Here is a 23977-nt window from a genome sequence, read left to right as displayed (position 1 = left end):
AACCTATTTCTTACCAGCGTTTCGAAAACGCCCTCTTCTATCGAGTCTAGGGACAGTTATGTTTGAGGTATCAACTTGAATCCAAAGAAATAATCTAATCGACCTGTTTTTGCACAAAGCTTAGATGTTATATACAACAAAATTACAGCCGTGTAAACATAACAAATCTTGCTCATTTTCAGTCAGCTCAAACTAGTAACTTTGCCGCTGGAAGGTGGACACATGGCTGCGGGTTTTCAGTTAAACTTAAACAAAACTTTCCTGGAAGTTTTAGCTTGTTATCTTTGCTGCAAAAAGTATGTGGTTAAGGAGATGATTCCTCAAAGATTTTTGGTACAAAAATGTGCGTTTTGCTGGCTTCGAGGTACGGCAAAACTTTAGCTAGATATATTGTTAGAAAATGTCCAAATGGCAAATATTTTAACCCTCAATGGTGGACAGTATGCGAAGTTAAGACTATAAGACTAAAGCTGTGTGTCATGATTTCGGATTGCAACTATCGAGGCTTGAGAGCAACAATGACTCGAAGGTAGTTCGGTGGCCGGCCGTTCGGTCCGATGACCGTATATGGGTGTTGAGAATTAAGGCAAATTCTTCAACTACAGCTTAACCAACGTATAGTCACAATCATAAATTCGATGATACTAGGAACGAATTGAATCGCCCAGTTAGCTTCGAGGTACGATGCTGATCTAACAAGCCAGTTGTGTTCGAATCTCGGCTAGCCGGTTTTTGTTAGATAGAATCAGTAGGATTCGTAATTTTCCTGTACTCTAACAGCCGGCTGCGAAGTCTGTCGATAAAGAAGGATAATGTCTAGTGACGGTTAATGCTCAAGACTTTGCTTTGCTTTGCTAGGGACGAATTCTATGACAGGTTCGAAAGGATTTATGGGGTGCGCACGACTTGAAAATTCAAGACTCTAGCTCCCAGATCGATCCTGTTTAACGGTCAATACTTTTTGGAAGTCACAATATACAGTCTTTTCTTAGCGACTTTGACCACTATCTCGTCGTAAGATCCACGCAGATCCACTCCACGTTGCAGTGGAGTACACCAGAAAGCTTGATCAACGAATCGCAGAACAGCATGACGAAAGGGAATAAGACGTAAGTATGCTGTGGAGGATCCGCCATGGCGCCAACAACTACGAGGGAAGTGATAGGCACGACGTGGGGAAGACAATCACCCTTATTCTGCGAGTCACGTGACTCAATACGACAATTGTCACTCGCCGTGACTCGCCACGGCGAGTCGAATTGAGTGCTGTCACCTAGGTAACAACCCCGTGCCACCTAAGTGACAAACCGTGTAACCTAGGTGACAAAGCGAGTCACCTAGGTGACAATTGTCACCTCGTTCGCGATGACTCCAAATTAGTTACGTCACTCGCCTCGCAGAATAAGGGTGAGTGTAACAACTTGTTTGATGTCGAATGCCAGAAAATGACAGGTGAGAAGAACCAGGCCAAGAGTCGCATGCTCACTGCGGATCACGTCAGAACAGAGAAACATGTAAGCTTTCTGCGTAGTACGTAACCAGCTGAACCAGTCCCGAAGGTTGCCAACTCGCATAAACTCAAATTCTACAGAACGTTAATACTCCCGGTAACCCTTAACGGACATGAATCATGGACACTGAAGGAAGATGATCAATGCTTGGGGCGTCTGAGTGTAAAATTCTGCAATTGGTGAAAACGCTGTGGATCGCGTGTAAATAACAGTCTGTATCCCGGTTTGTGCTCTTGATATCTGCACCGTGAAGTGCTTGAGGCCTGCCATTACCGATTTCGAGCACTACAGCGAGTGAAGTCTGACAATTGTACGGCGCAAAACAAATAAGAAATTTACGGCAAACTGAAAGATAATCGAATCGCCACTAGACATGTAACAAGTTTTAATTCAACCGATCAATCTGCGTATATTTTACACGAAAATTGATTTGATTCCAAAGTTAATCAACAATATTGCCGGGTAAACAAAATTTCCCTGATTGAATTTCGAAATTCCCTGATATTCCCTGATTTCCCTGATCCAAAAATGAATTCCCTGATATTCCCTGATTTTCCAGGTTTTTCCAGGAAATCGACACCCTGTAAATATATGGTCTAGGGACGACAATCACTGGATTGTGATGAATTCACAGTAAAGTTTTCTACGCCTTAATTTACGGCAGGGATTTCATTTATAACTAAAGTTTTACTTATGTAACGTACAAGTTCGAGTTTCCAGTCAGTTTAAGGGCATACAAAAGTGTAATACAGTGAACTCTCGGAAAAGTTAACTCTCTGAAAAATTAATTGTTCAGAAAAGTTAAGCGAATATTAGCTCTCATGCAACACTCTAAAAAGTTAATTTTTGACTTAACTTTTCTGAAAGTTTGAATTTATTAGTTGTGCAAAGTGTTCATTCACACACGTGCGTTTTCCTTCTATCTTTATTTCTCATTTTTCGGTTTATTGTCGCCTTTTACAGCTTCATACAGAGTCTCATCATAAACTGGAATTAAACTAAACTCTTGTACCGGACAGTTGTACCAATAGTTCAATACGGGAACATAGTTACTTCGACAAAGTTAGGATGTTTGACGATGTTAACATACTGGAAAAGCGCAAACTCAGATTGAATTTTAAATGCAAAAGTAGGAACAGCAGGGAACAAAAAATAAACGGGAGCATTATCAAAACGTTGTCGTAGACTACGAAAAATCAAAAGGCAACTAGTATGTATAACCAATTATTTTAAGTTTACTGAAAGGAACTAAGTATTATTTCATAAAGATCTTGCTACATATTTCTTTACATTACAACTTCCAGATGCTTAAAAATGTGCATTTTGTATCCGAGAATATATTTTTCACGTTTGTATTTATCATTTTCAATGACTCTTAGGACTACTCAGAAAAGTTAATATTTCGGAAAAGTTAATCGACACATTCCCCAATCGATTAACTTTTCCGAGAGTCCACTGTAGTTTGGTTTATATATTCTAAATATTTAAATAAAAATTTAAGTTTAAATGCGAATTGCCATAAATTTTTGAAATATAATTTACGTTGTTTCTTGTAGCTTTTGGTGCGCTGGGCACGAGCAGAACACCGGTTGCTTTCCTTCAGCATTAAAAATGATTAAACCGTTCCGTGAGAAAGCAACAAAATAAAACACGTGATTTTCCATCTACAAAACTAATTTCAGCATGCAAAAGTTTTCTCATTGTTCCAAACCATAGCACATTTTGTCACTGCCATTGTATGAACCAGCTCCTGAAATTGCAAATCTTTTTTGCTAATGGTTATTACGGCTCGAAAGACGGTCTATTCAAGCGGATACGATAAGCACCGAACGTGCCTGCCATTTGTTGCTGTTTTTATAGTTGCTTTATGCTGCAACTGCTGCTGCTGCTGATACGGCAGGACTTAAGATAGCGTAAACAATAGGAGGGCTTTTTGTGGGATTGGTCTACCAACCGAAGACAATATGCTAAAACTATAGGTATAGATCCGTCAATAAAGCGAATTCTTATTGCTCGGCTCATGCTATGTTGCGCATATAGCCGTAAAAGTGACGTAATATAAACCTATGTCGATTCCATAGAACCACCCATAATGGCTTAACAGAATGTTAGTTTTTGTCGGAACGACACAAACCGGAATCTGACTGGAAAACTTCAACGTTTGTCGATGAATATCAATTTTCTGTTCAAATATCGTCTTGTCTTGCTTCAGAAAGTAACCGAAGCTCTGTGATAAAAGGATCTAATTTAGACACCCATTTACTGTCTAATCGGATTACAATATTGCTTCATAAAATGTCAACTGAGTGACGGTCTTTCGCTGGAATCATCAAGAGGAAGAGTTGCGAGAGAATCACCGAAACAAGAGCCGAAAAAGGCAAATATGTACCGGCCCAGATACAAACGCCTGGTTCCGGTGAAGTCGTCGAAAGCTGACACCTTAAGAGCAGCAGCCTAGCTAGCTACCAGAAGCCACACCCAATCTGGCGTCGAATCGAATACAGTTACTGCCATGTCACTCGGTAGTAAAAGGAATCAACAGGTGAAAGGCTCTATTTGATTCATGTTTGGAAGCCTATTTAATTGTTTTTACATCACACAAATGGATAAATAGTTCTCTGAACTAAAGATAGGGTTTGAATGTCGAAAGTATACGGTAAAATTTTCTATGGGACATAATTATATAACTAATACAGTTATGAGATCCGTTTGAGCGTGATTTCCTTCGGTTATAAGATTTCAAAAGAAAGATTAATAGTAAAAAGCATATAAAGCATAATAAAGTAGTGATCACCTATTGAATATTTTTTCTCTATTTAATCTGTAAAGTATTCCTGCACCGCCTAATTATTTCAATTATGATGTTTACAGAAAGCATTTTAATACTTGAAATCATCTGTTAACGTAAGCCCAGTTCGCGCCTGCTGGCAACTGTAAAACCTTGTTGGAATTTGTGTCGGCTGGTGTGCCTCAAGGTAAAAACCAATGGAATGCTCATAGATCAATAAATATCAAACAATCTGTAACTATTTCTAAGACATCAAGTAGAAGCATAGAATCAGTAACATAAACACCTCTGCTACTTGTACCAATGCGTTTTTGGCCGTTCAGTCATTAAATTATAAGAGTTGCTAAATTTTTCTTTTCACGCCAACGTTTCGATCTAGATTTGGATCTTCATCAGGGCTTCTAAAATATGTATTTTTATTAGCTATTGTTGTTTTGATTTGTTAGTCACTTAAAAAGTGTTGATCGTCTTTGTCTAAATTCTTTCAGCGTATATTGTTGTCTGGGTTTGGATTTTGGGTCAATTTGTTTTACTACATAATGTTTGAGTTAATAAGAATTTAGTTATAGCGAATTTGTTTATTCAATCCGGATTGGAACTAGATGAATTTTATTTGTCAGATAGGAGCAAATGAACACAAAAAATTGATCCAGTTCCAATCTGGATTGAATAAACAAATTCGCTATTAGTTACACAGATAACAACAGCTAATAAAAATATGCATTGTAGAAGCCCTGATGAAGAACCAAATCGGGATGGAAACGTTCGCGTAAAACGAAAAATATAGCATCTATTATAATTTAATGATAGAACGTCCAAAATCCCAATCATTCGATCCATATAATCAGTCGAAAAATACAGCAAAACTTTACTTTTTTTCATCCTCATCAATCATCATTATCGACAATCATCATCATCATAATTAATCATCCACATCATCAATTATTAATAATTAATGAATCATCAATTATTATTATAATTATCCATCCACATCATCAAAATCAATCATCAGTCATCATGATTACCGATCATCATCACCATCACCAAACATCATCATCATCATCATCATCAATCATTATCATCATTATCATTACCAATCATCATCATCATCATCACCAATCATCATCATCACCAATCACCAATCATCATTATCATCGCCAATCATCATCATCATCACCAATCATCATCATCACCTAGCATACTTAATTATTTATTAATCAGCATCGAGTCCATTCGATTATCTATGGGATTGATTTATTCGCAGTAATATTTTCCGATGAGGGAGGAGGATATAGGAAAATTTTATACAATCTATATTCGGACAAAAATAGACCCTAGTTTATCCGGAAAACTCAATTCTCCGGAACATAAAAAAATGAAGGCTCTGGGTAATCAAGCTACTGGATTCAACAGTTTTCACAACAGTGTCTTATTACTATTATTACAATTGAATTATTATTATCATACCTGCACTTCAATTTAACTCAATGCTGTCTCAAACCTTGCTCAATTCCGACTAAGTTTTATCAACTTTTATTTAATTAGGTACTGTGGCAAAGTTGATTTGTTTTAGATTATTTCGATTTTTTTTATGTGGATATTATCACTACGACCAGCATTTTGATCTATTGTGATCTTATCCAGGTGTTGTTCCGCACTTCGTTGTTATTGCAGTATCGCTATAGAGTGAGCGAACTGCTTATTATCCGTGCTTAAAGTGTCGGTGTGTTTTCACCCCTTTTTCCCTCTACGCTTCTTACTACTTTTCAACCAATCTAGCTCTAGAGCCAGGTAGTGCGGAGACTAGTTATAATTTGTCCTTGGACAAGAGGCTTCATTCGCACCTCGAGCAAGTATCATTCTTATAACCAGCCCCGGCTAAAGGCTTGATCATGGTCGGTAAAGCAGAGTTCAGCATAGAGTGAGGGTGTGTATGTGTGCATGTATGTGTTCCTTACTACTTATGCATTCCCAATCTCGTTCCTAGAACCAGGAAGCGAAACAAGCTATAATTTGCCCTTGAACAAGAGGCTTCATTCGCACCTCAAGCAAGTACCACTCTTACAACTTGCCCTGGCTAGAGGCTTTCATTGTTAGTAAATGCAGAATGCAGTAGGAAGGATGAGGAGGGGCCTGGGAATAAACCCATGCTAAAGTCTCTTAACATCGAATGGCCTGATTCTACTAAGATTCGAACCCACGACCACTCGCTTGTCAAGGCAGACTCGGTAACGTTGCGGCTACAGGGCCCCCCTTATTTCGATTTTATTGTTCTATCTTAATTTTTTATAAGTATAATAGTTGGTGCGGTAAAGTCTTTTTAATGGTCGAACTGCTACGAAATAAGGAGACATAAGAGATTTAACGGGAAACTAGCACTCATTAACTTTTCGTCGAAAAGCCCAATTTCGGAAGCAGTTTTTCGGCCCAAAGGCGGGATTCTGTTTATAAAAATGTAAATACTGCATTCTTCTTGCCAATCTGAACACAGCGAATATATTTTCATAAACAGATTTTTTGTTTCAAACAAAAAAACTGCTTTTGAAATTGGCAGAATCGATGACGACTTATTTCACCTTAATACAATTTGGGATATTTAATAATTTGGGAGGCGGAGAAGCTACTGGAGGAATAAATGGAAGGAGTTGCTTGGCCTATCGCGGTAAAACCCTGGTAAACGCCGCTGGCAAGGTGCTCTCCCAGATTCTATTAGGTCGACTATCACCGATAGCTCAAGGTTTCGTAGGGAATTAGTAGGCGGACTTCAGATATTTACCATCCGACAGATCTTGCAGAAACATCGGGAGTTCAGCATCTTTCTTTATTGAACAGCACACACGATACAGTCTATCGAAACCATCTATGGCACACAGTCGAACACAGTCTTCCGGACTGACACGACTGATCAGTGATATGTTTCGTGCGCATACTCTCGGATACTTATGGATACTCTCGGGTCCCTTCGAGACATCAAAGTGACTCTTCAGGTAATGAACTGATGATACCAGATCTACGAATTTATCCGTTGTTATGCGGATTAAGGAGTTTTCTTCAAACCTACGGATCAAATGCTCATATCTACAGATTTTCGTAAACTTTGCAGAAAAGGTTGGAACTTCCAACTTGGAAGTTTCATTTGGTTACATAAATCGCGACTACGTTACTTGCAGTGAATACTATCCCGAGAAGCATAACTTTATTTCTTCTAAGAGAAAGAATTTTCTTCGTTTCGTTTCTATTTCTTCGCACATTTTAACAGTTCCTAATATGAATCATGCAATAATTGCATAATTTGCAAAATAGAACTTCAAAATCAAGCGAATAACGTTGTTCGTTATAACCAACTAGCTGAGCTGGAATTCTTTCTCTATTCAAGCTTTCAGAAAGCGATGAAAAGATTATAAAAATACGTAGGAAAGACATCAAAGATACGGCGACAGAATAGCGAAAAGTTGACGAAAATGTGATGAAAAGATGAAGGAACAGTTATTAAAGAATGGCGAAAATACCATGAAAAGTCAATCAAAATACGTCAAAAATATGACGAAAATAACGTGGAATTACGATGAAAAGATGACGAAAAGACGCCAAAACTGCAACCAAAAACCGGAAGAAACATTTGAAAAGCGCCAAATAGACGATAAAACACGCAAAAAAGACGGCTTAAAGATGGCGAATGTATGTCAGAAAGATAATGAAAGAACGACGATAATACAAGAAAAAGACAACTATTTTGTTGCTTTACTACAAATCGGACGAGATATGATGAAAAGATGACAAAACAACGATGAAAAGACGCCAAAAAAGCAACAAAAACGGTAAGAATTTGCCGAAAACAAACCACAAAAAATACCAAAAACGATGAAAATATGATGGAAAGATGGCGAAAAGACCATGAAATAACAACAAAAATACGACAGGGTGATGACAAATAGGTGACGAATGCGAAGAAAAGGCAGCAAGGAGCTGACAAAAAAGATAAGGAAAGGGCGCCGAAAAGGCAATGATAATATGATGGATAGACAACGGAAAGATAATGAAAAGTCGATTGAAGAATGACGAAAAAACACCAAATAAATAACAAAAAGGCGAGGTAAGGACGAAAATACTATAAAAATGCATCAAAGGCACACAACTGCGATAACAAATGGCATAAAAAAGTCTATAAATAACGACGCCATCAAACTAAAAAACGCCACAGACGACGAATGCTAACATATCTCATATGTACGATTTTTGACATTGGCCGCAATTGATTTCGTATACGACATTTGTGATTTCATCTTTCAGTTTTGTAAATAACACATCTTTTACTTTATCAGTTGATCTGTGGGCTACATCGATATTGACTTGCTTCAAATACCTGCACAACCTTAACCGATAACATAAGAAATTGTTACAAATTGTTTGGTTGTTTCTTTGTTCGCTAGCGTGTTATACATTCTATGCAATCTTTGCTTTATAACCTCTTGTACAAAATATCTAGGATAATTATTTTTAAATAACCTAGACTTAATTATTTGTATTGTTTTTGGTCTGAAATTAGAATTTGTTAACTTTTAAGCCCTGTCAACCAAGGTAACTGCGACTAACTGAGTAATAATCCAAATATTCACTACAGTAGGATTTCGAATTTGGCAACAAATGCGTGTCGCCAATGTTGCCAAAATCTAGACCCTATTTTAATACAAAAAAATTGACTGTAAATGTGTTAGAAATCGATTGAATATTATTAAATAACAATTGCAACCATTTTATGTTTAAAAGGTCCACCAAGAGCTATCCGTCCGCTGCAAATGGCACAGGTTTGGCAACCTGCGGTAAGGCATAGTCCTAAGGAAATAACACAGCAAACACCAAGAGCTATCCGTCCGCTGCAAATGGCGCAGGTTTGGCAACCTGCGGTAAGGCGTAGTTCTACGGTAATAACCCAGCAAACACCAACTTGTATATCAATGCACGAAAATTATCGTTATTGACTTTTATTAAATTCAGTATCGTAAATATAGCCTAATGAAGTTTATGTTTTGTCGTATTTGACGATATGTACTAAGTGATTGACCTACGACTTCCAGTGCAGAATTGTATAGCATTATAAAACTAATCGCTTTGATTCGGATCTTATCGCATACGACTTATAAAGTTGAATTGTTAATGTATATTTTGTAGGCCATATACGGCCTCCAAATTAGTACGTATATGCTAGTTTTGTGCATCAGATACGATTTTTCAGGGTATATATAGGTACATATAACTCATTTGTTACTCTGATATGCATATGAAAATGTTTACTGGGAAATATATTATTTTACGAAACCTTCTATAACTGCAATTTTTTTTCATGAACACACTGACGGCAACATTTTTTCATTTTTTGTTGTCAAAAACCAGGCATGCCAAAATCGAGCCATGCCAAATTCGAAATCCCACTGTATTACGATCTTCGTGTCTTCGCAGAATGGTGTATAAAATTTTTAACTGTTTATCTCTAACTCGACGTTGAACAGCATTCTCTGGTGGAAACTATTAAAGACGGCAAGGATTTCCTCTATATGCTCAGCCTCGGCGCCTATTATTAAGTCATCTACATAGCGCATATATAAAACAGGGTTTACTACATGTTATTCTAGTTTTTCCAAGGCCACCTGACGTTCTATACGTTCCAGCACAATATTCGCCTACCCGAAACTACCCGCGAAAGAGGTGAGCCCATTGGCATTCTAAATTTTTGTCGGAAAATCCACTGCACTGGAAAAAGTTGATTCCAATACCATTACTAGCATTTCCATAAAAGTACGCTTTTCGATACAAGTGTGCTGTTCGATTTCATTCTATCGTTTATCAACCGATTCTAGCGCGAAGTCCACAGGCACGTTTGTGGAAAGAGAAACAACATCTAAGGAAAACAGAACGGTATCTGGCTGGAAATTATGTTCACGAAAATCAATTACAAATCCGAAGCAGTTTGTCATAGGATGCAGCATTTTTTCCACAATATGATTCAGGATATTAATTCGTAATATGTGTAGTTTGTTTAATATAATGTTTTAGTGTCCGCAGATGATGAGTGAAAGCCAGTAAGTAACTCGAAACGTACGGACAGACTGGCACTTGAATTTACCTTTATTTTCGCATGAAATCGCTGATCACAAGAAGCAAACAATTTGAACTCCTGCGTCAACTCAAGGGAACATTATTCTTAATATTTTAAGCAACCATACTATAACAGAAGGAAGTTCTTAAATATTGTTGACGCTTTGTATAATGTGACATAATTGGGGTGATGAAGTTAATACGATATATTAAAGGTCTCAGGTGACCACCTTGAGGAACAATAAATGACCGGATATATCATATTTGTTTATGTTTTATCTCCTGAATGTGTATTATTCTAGAAATGTAAAACTTGGTTTTTTGAAATACCAGATTTATCCGAAATTTTTAGATTTAGACCCATAGGAAGCTTCTATATAAAATCGACAGACTTTTCCCAAAAGTATCAAAAGCCAAAAGTCGAATCATGCTACGCTATCAGACGAGTATGAATAATTGACGCCTGCTTCGCAGTACAAAGCTGATAATTTTTTAAATTCCACAGACCACTAAGCTCATACATGATAAAAAGATATCCTCAACTATCATAGTTGTAAAGCTTTAGTCACTGTTAGGTAGACAATAGAATTTTTATTCTGTTAAAGTTGTCCATGTTAACATCATCATAATGACAAGACAACGCATCGTAAGCCAAATCCTCCCACTTTAGCGATATGGTTTCGTGTTACAACCCCACTGTTGTAGACACTAAATGTGTTTGCATTCCATATATCACGATTGCTGACATAATCAAAATCCCAACGCTGAGGAAAGTTTTTGATTTACCACTCAGCAATTAGGGATTTATGTAAGCCGGGCTCTGCTGATGCTTATGGTTCAGTTCAAGTGTGCAGGTATGGCGGTGGTCGGAAAGTTTCTGAGCAAAATCGCTCCGAGTCATCACCACTCACAACACTCACACACTACCCTTTAAATTCGCTATGGTCTCGTTAGCCGGTTAGTCGGTTCAAAAGGTGAAACTTTTCGCTGCTCAAGAGTAGTGCCGAAGGCCGCGGGCGGTGAAGAAATGTGTTGGTTTGGCAGCCAGACAAAACACGAAAATGGAAACTCACGACGCATTAACGGATTCATTAAATCATTTGAAATGATGATGCTGGCCATGTTTATTTAAACAAGGAGAAGGAGCGAGTTGTGCAAATAAAATGAGTGTTGAAAGTTTCAAACAAATTTTCCAACTAACTTACCTTGAACCCTTTATACCACTCTTTGATTGTGGACTCATCGTATCGAGTGTGTGATTTGAGGAAGTCCATGTCCTCTTTGGAGAGGCGATCCTTACTACCTAAACAGCCCATGTCCTGCAAAGTAAACAAACGAAACATATATTACACATTGCGTGACAGTTTTATAGTCTCTATATGATTCACTTTTAAAAATTCGAATCCCTTCTGCGAAGAAGCAAACTATATGAAATTCCAGGCAAGCATGCTATACCATTCAATTCTTTAGAATTTTCTTCCACTGCAATCTCGAGAGTTCATTCTACACTCTTAAATGATTCTACCTGTAAATTGGTCGGATTTAGTTAAAGTTAGGTTGAAACTACTCAAAATGCCTTTAAAGTGTACAAACTCAGATTTTGAGTAGTTTTTCAACCAAAAAATTGGTAGTAGGAACTTAAAATTGCGTTATTTGTCATAGAGAATAATTCAATTATCGGTAGCAAGTAGCCAAAATTGGTTGAAATTTTTACCCAAAGTTTGAGTTTGTACACTTTAAGGGCATTTTGAGTATTTTCAACCTAGCTTTAACTAAATCCTACCTATTTACAGGTAGAATCATTTAAGAGTGTATGGAAAACGATATATTGGAAGCGAAGCAAATTTACTTTACGAAACTTCATCTAACGGATCTCGCGCGCTTGTCTCGAGGGAGTTTTATGCGGCAACGGGAACGTCAAACGCATAACGTATTCCCGGAAGCCTACAGCTTTCAGAGGCACATACATATCGTACGGAAAACACAGAAACACTCTCCCATTGTTTGATTTCTGGGGTTTTCATTTCAGCAGGATGCTGCCACGGGTGGTAGCAGCTAAATGGGGAGCAGCGGGCCATCACGGGAAACGAAAATATGAATTTTCTTTTTGGGTGGCTTTTGTGTTAACTTTAACAAAATAAAATAGGACTATAACATAAGTTTTTAACTCGAAAATTGTTGATTAAATCAATTTGGTCGTAAGCTGGCGTCAGCTAAGTAAAGACGCTATTCCGTTTTTTCTCACTGTGTTTCTCTGTTGATCTCACTCGATGGACATCGAATGATGTGTCCCTATCGTTTGTCTTCTCAGTGGGTGTTTGACAAATATTGGAAAATAGTAATAGGATCATTTTCTCGGCAAGCGGCTGCAAATTACGTTTTACGTACGACGTGAGTTCATTCGAACGTCGACAAGTCCTTCGGTATGCTTCGCTTCGCTATCGGAATGTTAGCACGATGGTAGCCCAACTAACATAGTTGTGCTGTGGTAAAATGATCATATTACATTGCCAAATTAGATACGTGCGGATTTATATATGGATGAGCTAGCCCGTTGTAACTTGGATGATAAATTCATAATTAGATGTTTATCAGCACGCTTGCAAATCCGAAGCTTGATGTGCTTCACGACAGTCGAATAAAATATTAAATATCACTTTGCAAATCGTTTTTTACACCCGAAAAAAATCGGAGTGGATTAATCAAATTGCTTACTTTTAGGATAAAAATGAAAGTTGAGATTGTCATTCTACTTGGAATTAAATTTACATAAAGATCAAACACACTCTCCAAGGATTGGGTCTTCTCAGTCGACAAGAAAAAAAAACTTTTATCAAACCTTCCATTCGTTTCGGACATTCGCACCATTGTTTCTTGACAGCCCGTGGAGGTAAGCTGTTAGTAGAGAACCGAAAATATGAAAGGTGAAAAGGTAACATTGCCGTAGGCGTACGATGTGAATTGTCACTTAAAAATCTCAACAAAAACAATACAAACAATACAAAAATGAATACAGAAGCAGTCAAAATCATTTAAAAGTATACAAGAAGTAATATCGACATCTAGCACTGGAGGAGAAAACAGGTTTTAAAAATTTAATACTATCTTTTATAATATGTTTTAGAAACGAATAAAATCTTTTACCAAATGAAGAAACTATTTACCAACAATTGTGCTGGAGTCGGTCTACTATGGAGTGACCACTAAATAAATAAATAAATAAATTAGAAAGACTAAACGTGTCAGAGAACGTCCTGGTGTACATGTGCCAACTTATAAGCGGATTCATGCCCTTTTTAAAATGAATTTTAATGTTTAAAAAAGAACGTCGAGTCGTTTGTAAAAACTATCAAGGCAGAACATTGTAACGTGGTGTCCCGTATCCAGTTCTACACACTGAAACCGTTAACGGGTGCCTTCGTCGGCGAATACAAGCTGATTTTCTTTAGGATCGCTCTACGCAAAGTGGATGTTAACCATTCATCAGTTACTAAACATGTTCCAAAAATACAATTTGCAGGTTCATCATCAATTTGTTGACTTTAAAGTCGCGTACGATTCAGTCAAACGAAAAGAGTTGTGGCAAATAATGCTAGAATAGGATTTTTCGATGAAACTAGTTGAATCAGATACGATGCTGAATAAATCAAAATCATGCATCAAGATAGCGGGTGTGATGTTGGATAGACTGAAGTGAGAGGATGCACTCTCCAACCTGCAATTCACCATTGTCTTGGAAGGTGCAATACAAAAAGCAAACGTGTAAAGGAACGCAGATGATGTCGATATTATCGGAATCAACCACAGAGCCGGTCAAAGAAAAAGGCCCTTAGGCCTTCTAAATTGGAAGCAGCGAGTTTTGGGTTCAACATCAAAACTGTCAGTCATGATTCCTCGTAGGGAACATGGGAGTCTAAATTGCGTTGATGCATACCTAGATCATGAAATTCTCCTTTAAATGTAAATTTAATTTTTGGAGTTTCGTGCAAATAGTGTTATTTACTAAATTTGTGAAAATACAAACTTAAATTCATCTTTAGTTTAACGATTCAATCACAAACTTGTAAGCTGTGCAACCAGCTGGATTTTTATAATAGAGACATGTCTGTAAATGTAAATTATCAATCCAGTTGGACAATCCGCTATCGTAGATTAGTTATTTTTTAAAGTCAATAAGAATGATCTGCATGCAGAAATCGTGCACAATAGTCTAATGTTTGAAGCATTTATAGTTACCGCAATTATATTGTAGGCTTATGAAATAAAACAGCAAAATAATAGCTACTTAGTATACTGCCATTCCACGTTTATTAGATCAAATTTTTACGAAATTTTCTGTAGACTTGGTCAAAATATCATTTAACAGCAGTATAGTAAGTCACAGGTTTTATGAAAATTGTGTCAAATTTTAAAAATCAACTCCTAAAAATGAACTTTAATTCAAAGATTCTTCATTCAGTGAATGGCAAATCAAAGCTGCCAGCATTCGCGTTCATGTTCATGCCAAAAGCCAACCGAATGCAGCAATAAAGCGAAGCAAGTGTCCTTCACCTTAACACAAAGCAACATGTCATCGTCTCGCGCGCTCATGAATTGTTCCAATATCTTATCGCCGCGGGATGGCTCCAGTGTCGCCACTAGAAGCACTGCCAAACTAATCGTAAGGAGCCGTCGTTGCGGAGTTAATTTGCTAGCTCTAGCGGCTTTGAGAGCCATTCCGACTGTACGAAACGGGATGTGCTGAAAACGGATGTTTGTGCGTGTACGTGTGCGTGTTTATGCGTGAGTGCTAGCAATGTGAGTAGCAAGTGCTTGTCTGCAATGAAATAAGAGAGATTGTAATGGAAATTGAAATGATCGAACAAAGGCATATATTTTACAATCCGCAAGGAAAGATCGTGCTTCGCCAACAAGTGAAACTTCGCATCGCTTGTATCAGATGCCGGAAAGCACCGTCGCCTAACATCTGCTTGTTATGAACAAGATAAACCACTTGCGGGAGTTATAAATCCTTTTAGGATATTTTAGACGTCAAGCAATTTATAAAAATCCTCTCTCATAAATCAAAAGACTAGAAAAAGTAGCACCGAAAGACATTACGGATACGGAAGGCGGTGATAATAATAATCTTTCAAATCTGACACAATACTAGTAGTTATGATAGTGTACGGAGAAAGAAAATGCGGGAAAATAATAAAGGAAGAAAATTTCCTTGAGTTTAAACAAAAGTTTTCCGCATTTCGTGAAACGAAATTATTTATTGCGAACCTTTTCAATCAGTCACTCGTGGTATGCGAACAACTGTGCCTCAGTTATATTTCCAAATTCTAATCAGTAAATCACTTCAACACTCAAGTTTTCTGTATGTCCTACTACCGAGCTAACATTTGTTTTGACGTCGTACAAACTTCAAATCAAATTCAATTTTCAACAAGCCTCGATTGCAGTTAGTTTGGTTTTGAGCGCACATTCAGCCGTCTTCCATTCTACATCCTGCCTGCCGCTAGCAAGAGCTGCAGGCAGGAAGACGTTGCTACTGCTTTCGCGTGACAGAATGGCGTCGAAAAACTTCTTGATCGTACAATGATGGATATATGTATGAGTATGTACATAATTTAACGATGAAGCGACGACTTCGTATTGTCAAAATGCATATTCACATAACAGTAGGGGACCGGTGCTTCGCAATTTTCGCCAACTTGGCCCGGAACTCTAGGAGATTTGGCTGTACGTTTTGCTTCCGCAAATTTTCACTGCCTGGTGCAAGAAAAAAAATGAAAAAAAAAAATCACAACAGAAAGTTGTGCGGCAGCAGTTGGTGCAGTTGGATCACTTTGGGGCTTGCTTTGGGGCGAGCTGCTGAAGTAGCGCACCGAGCGAACCACCCTGCTGCTTGCACTTGCAGCTCGGAGCTAAGAACAACAAATTTATGTAATTTTGAATATGCATAAAACTTCTGCTTATGGTTTACTTTAACATTCCAAGCTCTGAGATGGGATTGAATCTTCAAGAACGAAGGGGAGGGGGGGGGGGGGTTGGTAAGGGTAAGATTTCACAATGTATTAAATGGCGTTGGAGAAAAGCAACTATCAGCGAATGAATAGAACGTTATTTCATCCAGCCAGTGCTTTTCAACAGATTTATATTGGAAATTTCAAACTTGTATTTTCATTGAAATACTCTGCTGGATACAGAATAAAGAATGAAATGCCTCTGGTGTTCGGTGTGCCTGCGCAATCGTAATATTCATGCAGCTTGTACTTCCATTTCATAACGGTGGAGGCGCATTATGATTTGCTATACAAAATTAATATGCAGCGGAGTCTCAAAAAAGTCATTCGTATTGGGATAATCCTAAAAGTTATTGAAAAATAATAAAAACAAAAGTGAAATGTATGTAAAAATTTCAATGGAAAAAATTACAATATTTTTATACATTAATATTAGTTCCTTTCATTATGTTTAAAATAGTCTGTTATATTAGTTTGATTCGGTTCACTCGTAGTCTACCTTTCACTAATGTTTGCGCTTATTTTCTATTCTTTTCTCTTCCCCCCTTTTTTATTTAAATTCGACCTGAGCTTGTGCGTTGCATTTTCAGCATGTTATCAAAAAACCCTGAAGTAACGATTTGACCCTATTAAAACATACTTACAACTTGCCACTTTCAAGAGACTGATACAAGGGTTTAATTGAAACTCTAATATGACTCTCGTGTTGTTAATTTTTTTATACCGGTAGTCTTTCCAATAGACGAAAAGGAACGGTACGAGGAAGTAATGAAGCAAAGGTGTTTATAGTATCCAAACAGAGTTGGATAAGACGAGAAAATAAAAAAAGCGGAAAATTGGGTAAAGAAGGGTCATTGAAGCAACGCTTATTAAGTTTGTATAACTTTCTTTTTTACCCAAGCTGAGGGATCCGCGGATCGAACCAAGCTATAATGGGGCCAATTATAACCAGATTTGACCTCAACTTTTCTCGCAGGCCCTGTGGATTGCAAATATTTGTGAACTTTTTAACCACGGCAGACTATATGAAAAAGTCACTCCTCAAGTAACAATTTGGGTTTTATTACACTTTTATAATAACGGCATTTAAGATCAAAATTGGTCATGAAAACCGCCATAAAAGTACAATAAAACTCATATTATATTGTTGCGCCTGTGCAGTTTCGTCATCAGGAAACTAAACCAATTAGATTAAACTTCTCAATCGGTGGTTGGTTCACTGCAATAGTGGGGGGGTAAGAGGCCACTGACGTGCCCAGGCTTGAGCACACCCAGCTTCTTTGTAAAATCTTAGGAACGATGATAAGTCTAGTTTCAAGTCCAATTAAAATTTATATCCAACTCTTATGCAATTTTCATTCTTACTTTAAATTCAGTTTTAAGTCCACCCAGATGACTAATGAGCATTAACCATAAGCAGTAAATCAACTGGTTATTGGCATACCTGGCGTTTTTTTACTGCACATTGCTGTATATCAGCTTTTTGACTGCATAGCTGTTTTAAAATGGCATCCAAACTTTCTATTCAAATTCTTCTTGTCAGTAATCTGCAGCAAATCCGGTTTGTCAGTACTACGAGAAGGTTAGCGGTAAAGTAGCCGTATAATTTGCAGCTTTTAAGTAGCATTTAAGGCGACTTAAATGCTTATTAGCCTGCATCTGAATAGCAATGCCTATTAGTTATAATGCTTATTGGTTATCTGGGTGATTTCATGACCATTGCCGGGTATAATTTCAATGCTAATTTCAAGACATATTAATTTTAAGTCCAACTTCAAGTATAATTAAAAGTCATATTTCAAATCCAACTTCAAGTCTAGCTTCAGGTCCAGTTTAAACCAATTCCTTTCGATTTTTAGGTCCAACTTTAAGTTAAGTGATGATGGAAAACTCAAAGAAGAGTCGTAAAATTATGGAATTGTTTGAAATATTTTTTCTTGTTTGTCAATTTTTTTAATTTTAATTTTAATTTTTAATGATCTTTAATGAAATCTTTTAATGATAAAACTTTCATAATAACATTATTTGTTGTTCGTGAGTTATGGCTAAAATACTAGGTTTCCTATGAAAATGTTTAAACCTTCTACAGAAAACGATACGTTAGGCAGGAAAAATGGAACATAAAACGACAGAAAAAAATTGAAAATGAAAGAAACGAAGGAGAAAACAAAGAAAATAAGGCAAAAAACGATTGGAATGGCGACCGGACAGAAAAAGATACAGAACGTACGAGAAAAGCAGAAAAAGAAGAATAAACTATAATGAAAAAGATGAAACGAGACTGGAGACTTTCTACTGGACAGAAAAGTAGGAAAAGAAAAAGAGAAAATACGGGAACATGAAAATGAAGAAACAAGAACAGAAGAGAAGAAACGGAACGGTAAAAGCAAAAAATAAAGAGAAAACAATATAAACGGAAAAGAGAACAGAAAAGACAGAAAAGAAGTAAAAGAGGGAACGGAATAGACGAAAACGCAAAACAGGATGAAACAAGAGTTGAAAAGCGAAAAGCTGTAAAGCGCAAATCGGGACGGAAAAAAAGAAATAAATCGAGACGGTACAGAAAATGGCAAAAAACGAAAAAGGAAAAAATAGAAAACGTACAGAGAAAGAGGAAATTGCGAGTAGAAACGAGAGAAAAATCAAAAGGGAAAATGGCGAGAGAGAAAAAAGAAAGCCAAAAGAGGAAACGAGGCAAATGGGAAACAAGAGGTCAAACGGGAATTATAAGGAGAAGGTTAAGATAAAAATCGGAAGAATGGGATAAAAAATGAAAAAAAAGGAAAAATAGACTGAAGAAAATAGTAAAATGGAAGGGAAAAAGTCGAAAAACGGAAGTAAAAAATCCAAAACCGAAGAGGAAAGAGAAGAAGGGAGCCAAAAACAGAATTAACTTGACAGAAAAGACGAAAAAATTGGGCATGAAAAAGAGGAAAACGGAACAAATGAAGACGTAAAACAAGAGAGTAAAAGAAAGTAAAAACAGCTAAAAGAGACGAAAACTGGAAACGGAAAAAGTTGTTAAAGAGAATAGGAAAGACGGAAAACGTAAAAGAAAGAAAACGGAACAACGAAACAGGAAATACGGGTCTCGAAAATAGGGAAAAGAAAAAAAGGAAAACTTAAAGAAAAAGTGAGAGCAAAAATAAAGAAAACTATATAAAATAGGTGAAAAAACGGAATAAAAAGAGGAACAACGGGATAGAAAAGAGAAAAAACGGAATAGACAAGAGGTAAAACGTGTGAGCCCTAATCAACCGGTATTTTTGAGATAAGTAATAATAGATTTGTCATTCTACGATTAATTCATTTTTCCAGACCAAAAAACTATTCTTGAAGGTCGGGTGTTTCAGCTTTTGTCTGGGCCCCTAGTGGGAACTGGGAAGAAATACAATTTGTGTTGACAAATAACTCAACTCGCCTGTGTTGATGGAGTTTGATAAAGGGGTTGTCATAGGTTTTATAAGGGGGTTGTGGAGTTTCCTTTTTATTCAGTTCACTATTGTTCAAAGGTGCACCAATATTTACGATCCACAGGGTCTGGAGGAAAAGTTGGGTTCGAGTTTGGTTGTAATTGGCTTCCATTATAGCTTGATTCAGTCCGTGGACCCCCAACCTGGATAAAGAGATACCTTATACGAACTTAATAAGCGTTGCTTCAATGACCCTACCTTGCCTAATTTACCAGTTTTTCTACTTGTCTCACCCCAGAAATACTATCAACATCTTCATGTTATTACTTCCTTCTACCGTTCCGCTTTTTTCTGCTACTGTTATATAAAATTGATTAATTCCTGATATCGTTATAAAGATTAAGGGTACAAAACATAAGGTTAGCATTTTATTGCGACATTTACCCCTATTTAGACTAACCCGATTTACACAATTACCACAGTCGAATCTCGCACACGATCTTGCTCAAGGAAAATGAAGTGAAAAAGAAGGGCAAGAAGGAAAAAGAATTTAAACTCATAAGTTGATTAAACTAAAAGCCACTCAAATTACCAGTGCAAGATTGGGTATGCTTCATTAACCCTTAGTCTGTACACTGGGATCAATTTGACCCCAGGCCACTTTGAGAAGCTATAACTTTTTTATTTTTCAATGAATTAATCTACTTTAAGGCGGTAAGGCGAGGATAATAAACGTTTTTTGTCTTAAATTTATGAATGCTACTCGTGTAAATCGTTCTTGTTCGCGGAAAAATTGGACAGATAGACAAGATTTGCAGTAAATATGGTCTTGTGACAGATAAAATCTATGGCTAATAGTGTGATTCAGAATTTGATCGCTAGATGGCATTGATGCTCTATTTGTTTTTATGTTTTTATCGCAGCTTAGAATACTGACTAGATAGAAGATTTTTTGTCTACGGTATAATTGTTCAAGTAGTCGAGACCACTCTATTCCGGAAATTATGGTACGAAATTCGGTCGCCAGGTGACGCTGACGATGTATTCATTTCTTTCCGGTAGTATGTTTAATTTTTGCGGATCGTTTTAACATACATCCTGGCTAAATCGGTAATGTATTGGTTATATAGTATTGCGAATAATTGTTACTAGTTTATTTTTACTAATTAATGTCGAAGACGACGATCTCTTATCGAAACAATATATTCATACACAATAAATAAATTAACACAAAAGGCATACTAGCGCCACCTAGTGGTTAAATACTGTGCTAAACTGTCTATCATAGAATGACCTGACCAATCTTGCCGTAGACAGGAAACTTGACTGAGACCAATATTTATAAAATGGTACACGTACACCACCTGGCGGATGAATTCTGAACCGTTCACCAAGGTCTTCTCTAGCACCGGACTATGTATACTTCGTATCTTGTCTATATAATCAACTTTAGCGAGAACAAGAACGATTTACACGAGCAGAAACCAAAAATTTGAGACCAGAAAAGATTGTTTTTTCCGAATAAACGCCATCTAGCGAGCAAATCCAGTAAAATGCCACACATGACTTTCAAAATCTCGTGTTCGCGTATATTTTTGTAGAAGAAAGCATCGTTCTAGCTGGTAAGGATTTCCAGATATAAACGTCACAAATCTGTAAAAATCCGATATTTCCGATTTGTTTTCACTAAAACCCCTCCTTGTAAAAGGTCCCCCCGCCAAGTCGCCATTCATAATTTTATCATTTAGTACATTAAATTACCTTTCTAAAACATTTGAAAATTCGGAAATCCGTCTATTTGTCGCTGAGATAGAGCAGTTTGAGTTTTGGGGTCAAATTGGCCCCAATGTACAGACAACGTAAGTATTTTTTTATACAGACAGAAGGTTAAATGATTATCACAGTAGTCTAAATAGTCATAAAAGGGGCAATATCGTATATTGAATTATCATTGAATGATAATGCAGAAAATTAGTAATTAGCGCACAAAACTCAACCAATTTTGAGGAATGAACTCTACCTGTTCCAAAAAGCTATTAGAAATCTCTACAGTTCATGAGGTAATTAAATCTTTACTAAGAAACAATCGGCATACTCGCATTTTTTCAATTTTTATGACTCCGAAAAAACAATGACTACGACAGTGTCAGAAACAGTGGCAACAGAAATACCATTTCTGGAAACAAACATACAACACATCGGATATTTGCATCATTAGTGAAACAAAGAGTAAGTAAAAGTAAGTGAAACAAAGAGGATGGCGTTGTTTTGTCCCATACATAAGGACAATAGCCAGCCAAAGTCGTTAACCTTTAAATATCATCTGAAAGCACCTCCAGCGTTACTACATTTGAACTCCCTCAGATGAAACCGGTCCTGAAAGCGTTGTCAACTGCATTTTATCGTCCGTTCGTCCGCTGAGAATGGATACATTTGCGCGAAAAAAAAACTTTCTCAATGCTGTCAACGTTAATGATGCCCACGAGGAAAGTGATATGCGTGGGCGAAGAAAATGTATATTTATATTCCTTGATTTATACTTACATTTTATGGTAGGGTTTTGGAAAATTCCACATAAAAGTATGACACACGTGTATGTGGAAAAGCTGAAGGAAGAATTCTTGAAGATTGAGTTTTTGGTTTCGTAAAGGTGGTTGGGAAAAACTAACAGTTGGCACCCACTCCCATAGAGATACAGTAAAAGCCTTTTTATGGGGGAAGAAAAGTTATATATCTTAAGACAGGATTAAACTGTGAAGTTTGTAGAATTTACGAGCAGTATTTTCTACCTAAACCAATGTTTAGATGTTTACAAATATTAATAGTAGGATCTTCCACCAACTTTACAAAAAATTACTTTGGAACATTCCAATTAGGTAAAAATTTCCGCAATATTTATGACTGCTAAGAACAAAATTTTAGAGAAGTTTTAAAAATTTCGTGAATTACTATTTAGGTGAATTGTTCGCACAAGATGTAACGTTAGTGCCTAAATCTCTTTACTTACTGAGCTGTTTGTATTGAAAAGAGGCAGGAAGTTTATGTCTACCGTTTGAGTGTTAATTAAAATTTAATTGAAAGATTCATTACTAACCACAAAGTTCATCAAATTAAAAGAGATATTTCTGAGCAAAAAAGGTCAATGTCTTCTCATGACGCTGTCAAAAGAATTTGGCTATTAGCAACAACTACTTTGCGTGCCAAGGAACGATTCGGTCTGGTTACACAGTAGAAGCTCTAGACATCATGACAGAACGTAAAACAACAGTAAATTATGAAATAGGAGCTCGGTAGTAGTTTTACCAGCTGCTTAGCTGTACCTAAACGTTGAAAAACACGACAACATGTGATGAGGAAGGCTTTCCTATGGACACGGTTTACTATGAGGCAATCCTATCTGGAGTTGAGAAAAACCCTGCAAATATTTGCTTGATTAGCATTTCCTCCTACGAGTAGGAATAAATAAAGGCATAGTGCCCTACACACTGAATAAAAATTATCTACTGGCTAACTTTTCTACCAGAGTAGTAACCTGCATAACTATCTAATTCCAGAAAAGAATTGGAAAGTTTAATTTAAAAACAAATGTTTAATTATTCAGGAAATTTCAAGGACTAGTAGCCAATTGCTAGCATAATCATTACCAGAAATTTGCCATACCGTTTGTCCGTGCGACGTGCCTATAGTACGATTCGACTCACGCTAGAAATCGCTTGTCCACAGAGTACCACAGGTATAAGTATTCATATTTTATTCATGAAGTTTACGTAATAGCGTAACATGTTCTTAATCTATTTCACTCTAGGCGCTCGTTTTGGTTTGCAGATTGTTCGGTACCTTTCCGGTAACAGGCGTCCGAACGCCTGGTCACTCTGTCCGTCGGGCCGGACAGGACAGTGCATCGATTTCTGCGTGGGAGTGAGTTGAAACTAAATGACCGGGATATGCTGCTGCAGTTTACCGGTAGCAGGCAATATACTATTCGTTTGCACACCGTACGTGAATGCGGTTCATTATATTACCTGGTCACAAAAAGTGCAGTTTATTGAATCAGTCTATAATTTTTATATGCTTTATGCTGTTATGATGATGTCGTGAGGTTCAGAAGGCGACGAGTAATGTTATCAAACGATAGTATAAACAACTTTCCATATCTGTTGA

General features: G+C 37.0%; 2 protein-coding genes across 5 annotated transcripts in view; both read right to left on the bottom strand.

Annotated features, from left to right (window-relative positions):
* LOC128738054 (neurocalcin homolog) overlaps positions 1 to 23977 on the bottom strand; it is a 299091-nt gene that overhangs the window by 116358 nt on the left and 158756 nt on the right. The window lies entirely within an intron of this gene.
* LOC128738053 (neuronal calcium sensor 2) overlaps positions 1 to 23977 on the bottom strand; it is a 211431-nt gene that overhangs the window by 83446 nt on the left and 104008 nt on the right. For all 4 annotated transcript variants that reach the window (XM_053832873.1, XM_053832875.1, XM_053832876.1 and 1 more), the window contains one exon: positions 11598 to 11711. In XM_053832873.1, coding sequence (XP_053688848.1) covers positions 11598 to 11711 — 114 coding nt within the window. The remainder of the gene's footprint in view (positions 1 to 11597; positions 11712 to 23977) is intronic.

The sequence above is a fragment of the Sabethes cyaneus genome, chromosome 2 (genome assembly GCF_943734655.1).
Source record: "Sabethes cyaneus chromosome 2, idSabCyanKW18_F2, whole genome shotgun sequence".
Classification (NCBI taxonomy): domain Eukaryota; kingdom Metazoa; phylum Arthropoda; class Insecta; order Diptera; family Culicidae; genus Sabethes; species Sabethes cyaneus.
This window is presented reverse-complemented; position numbering and strand designations above follow the sequence as displayed.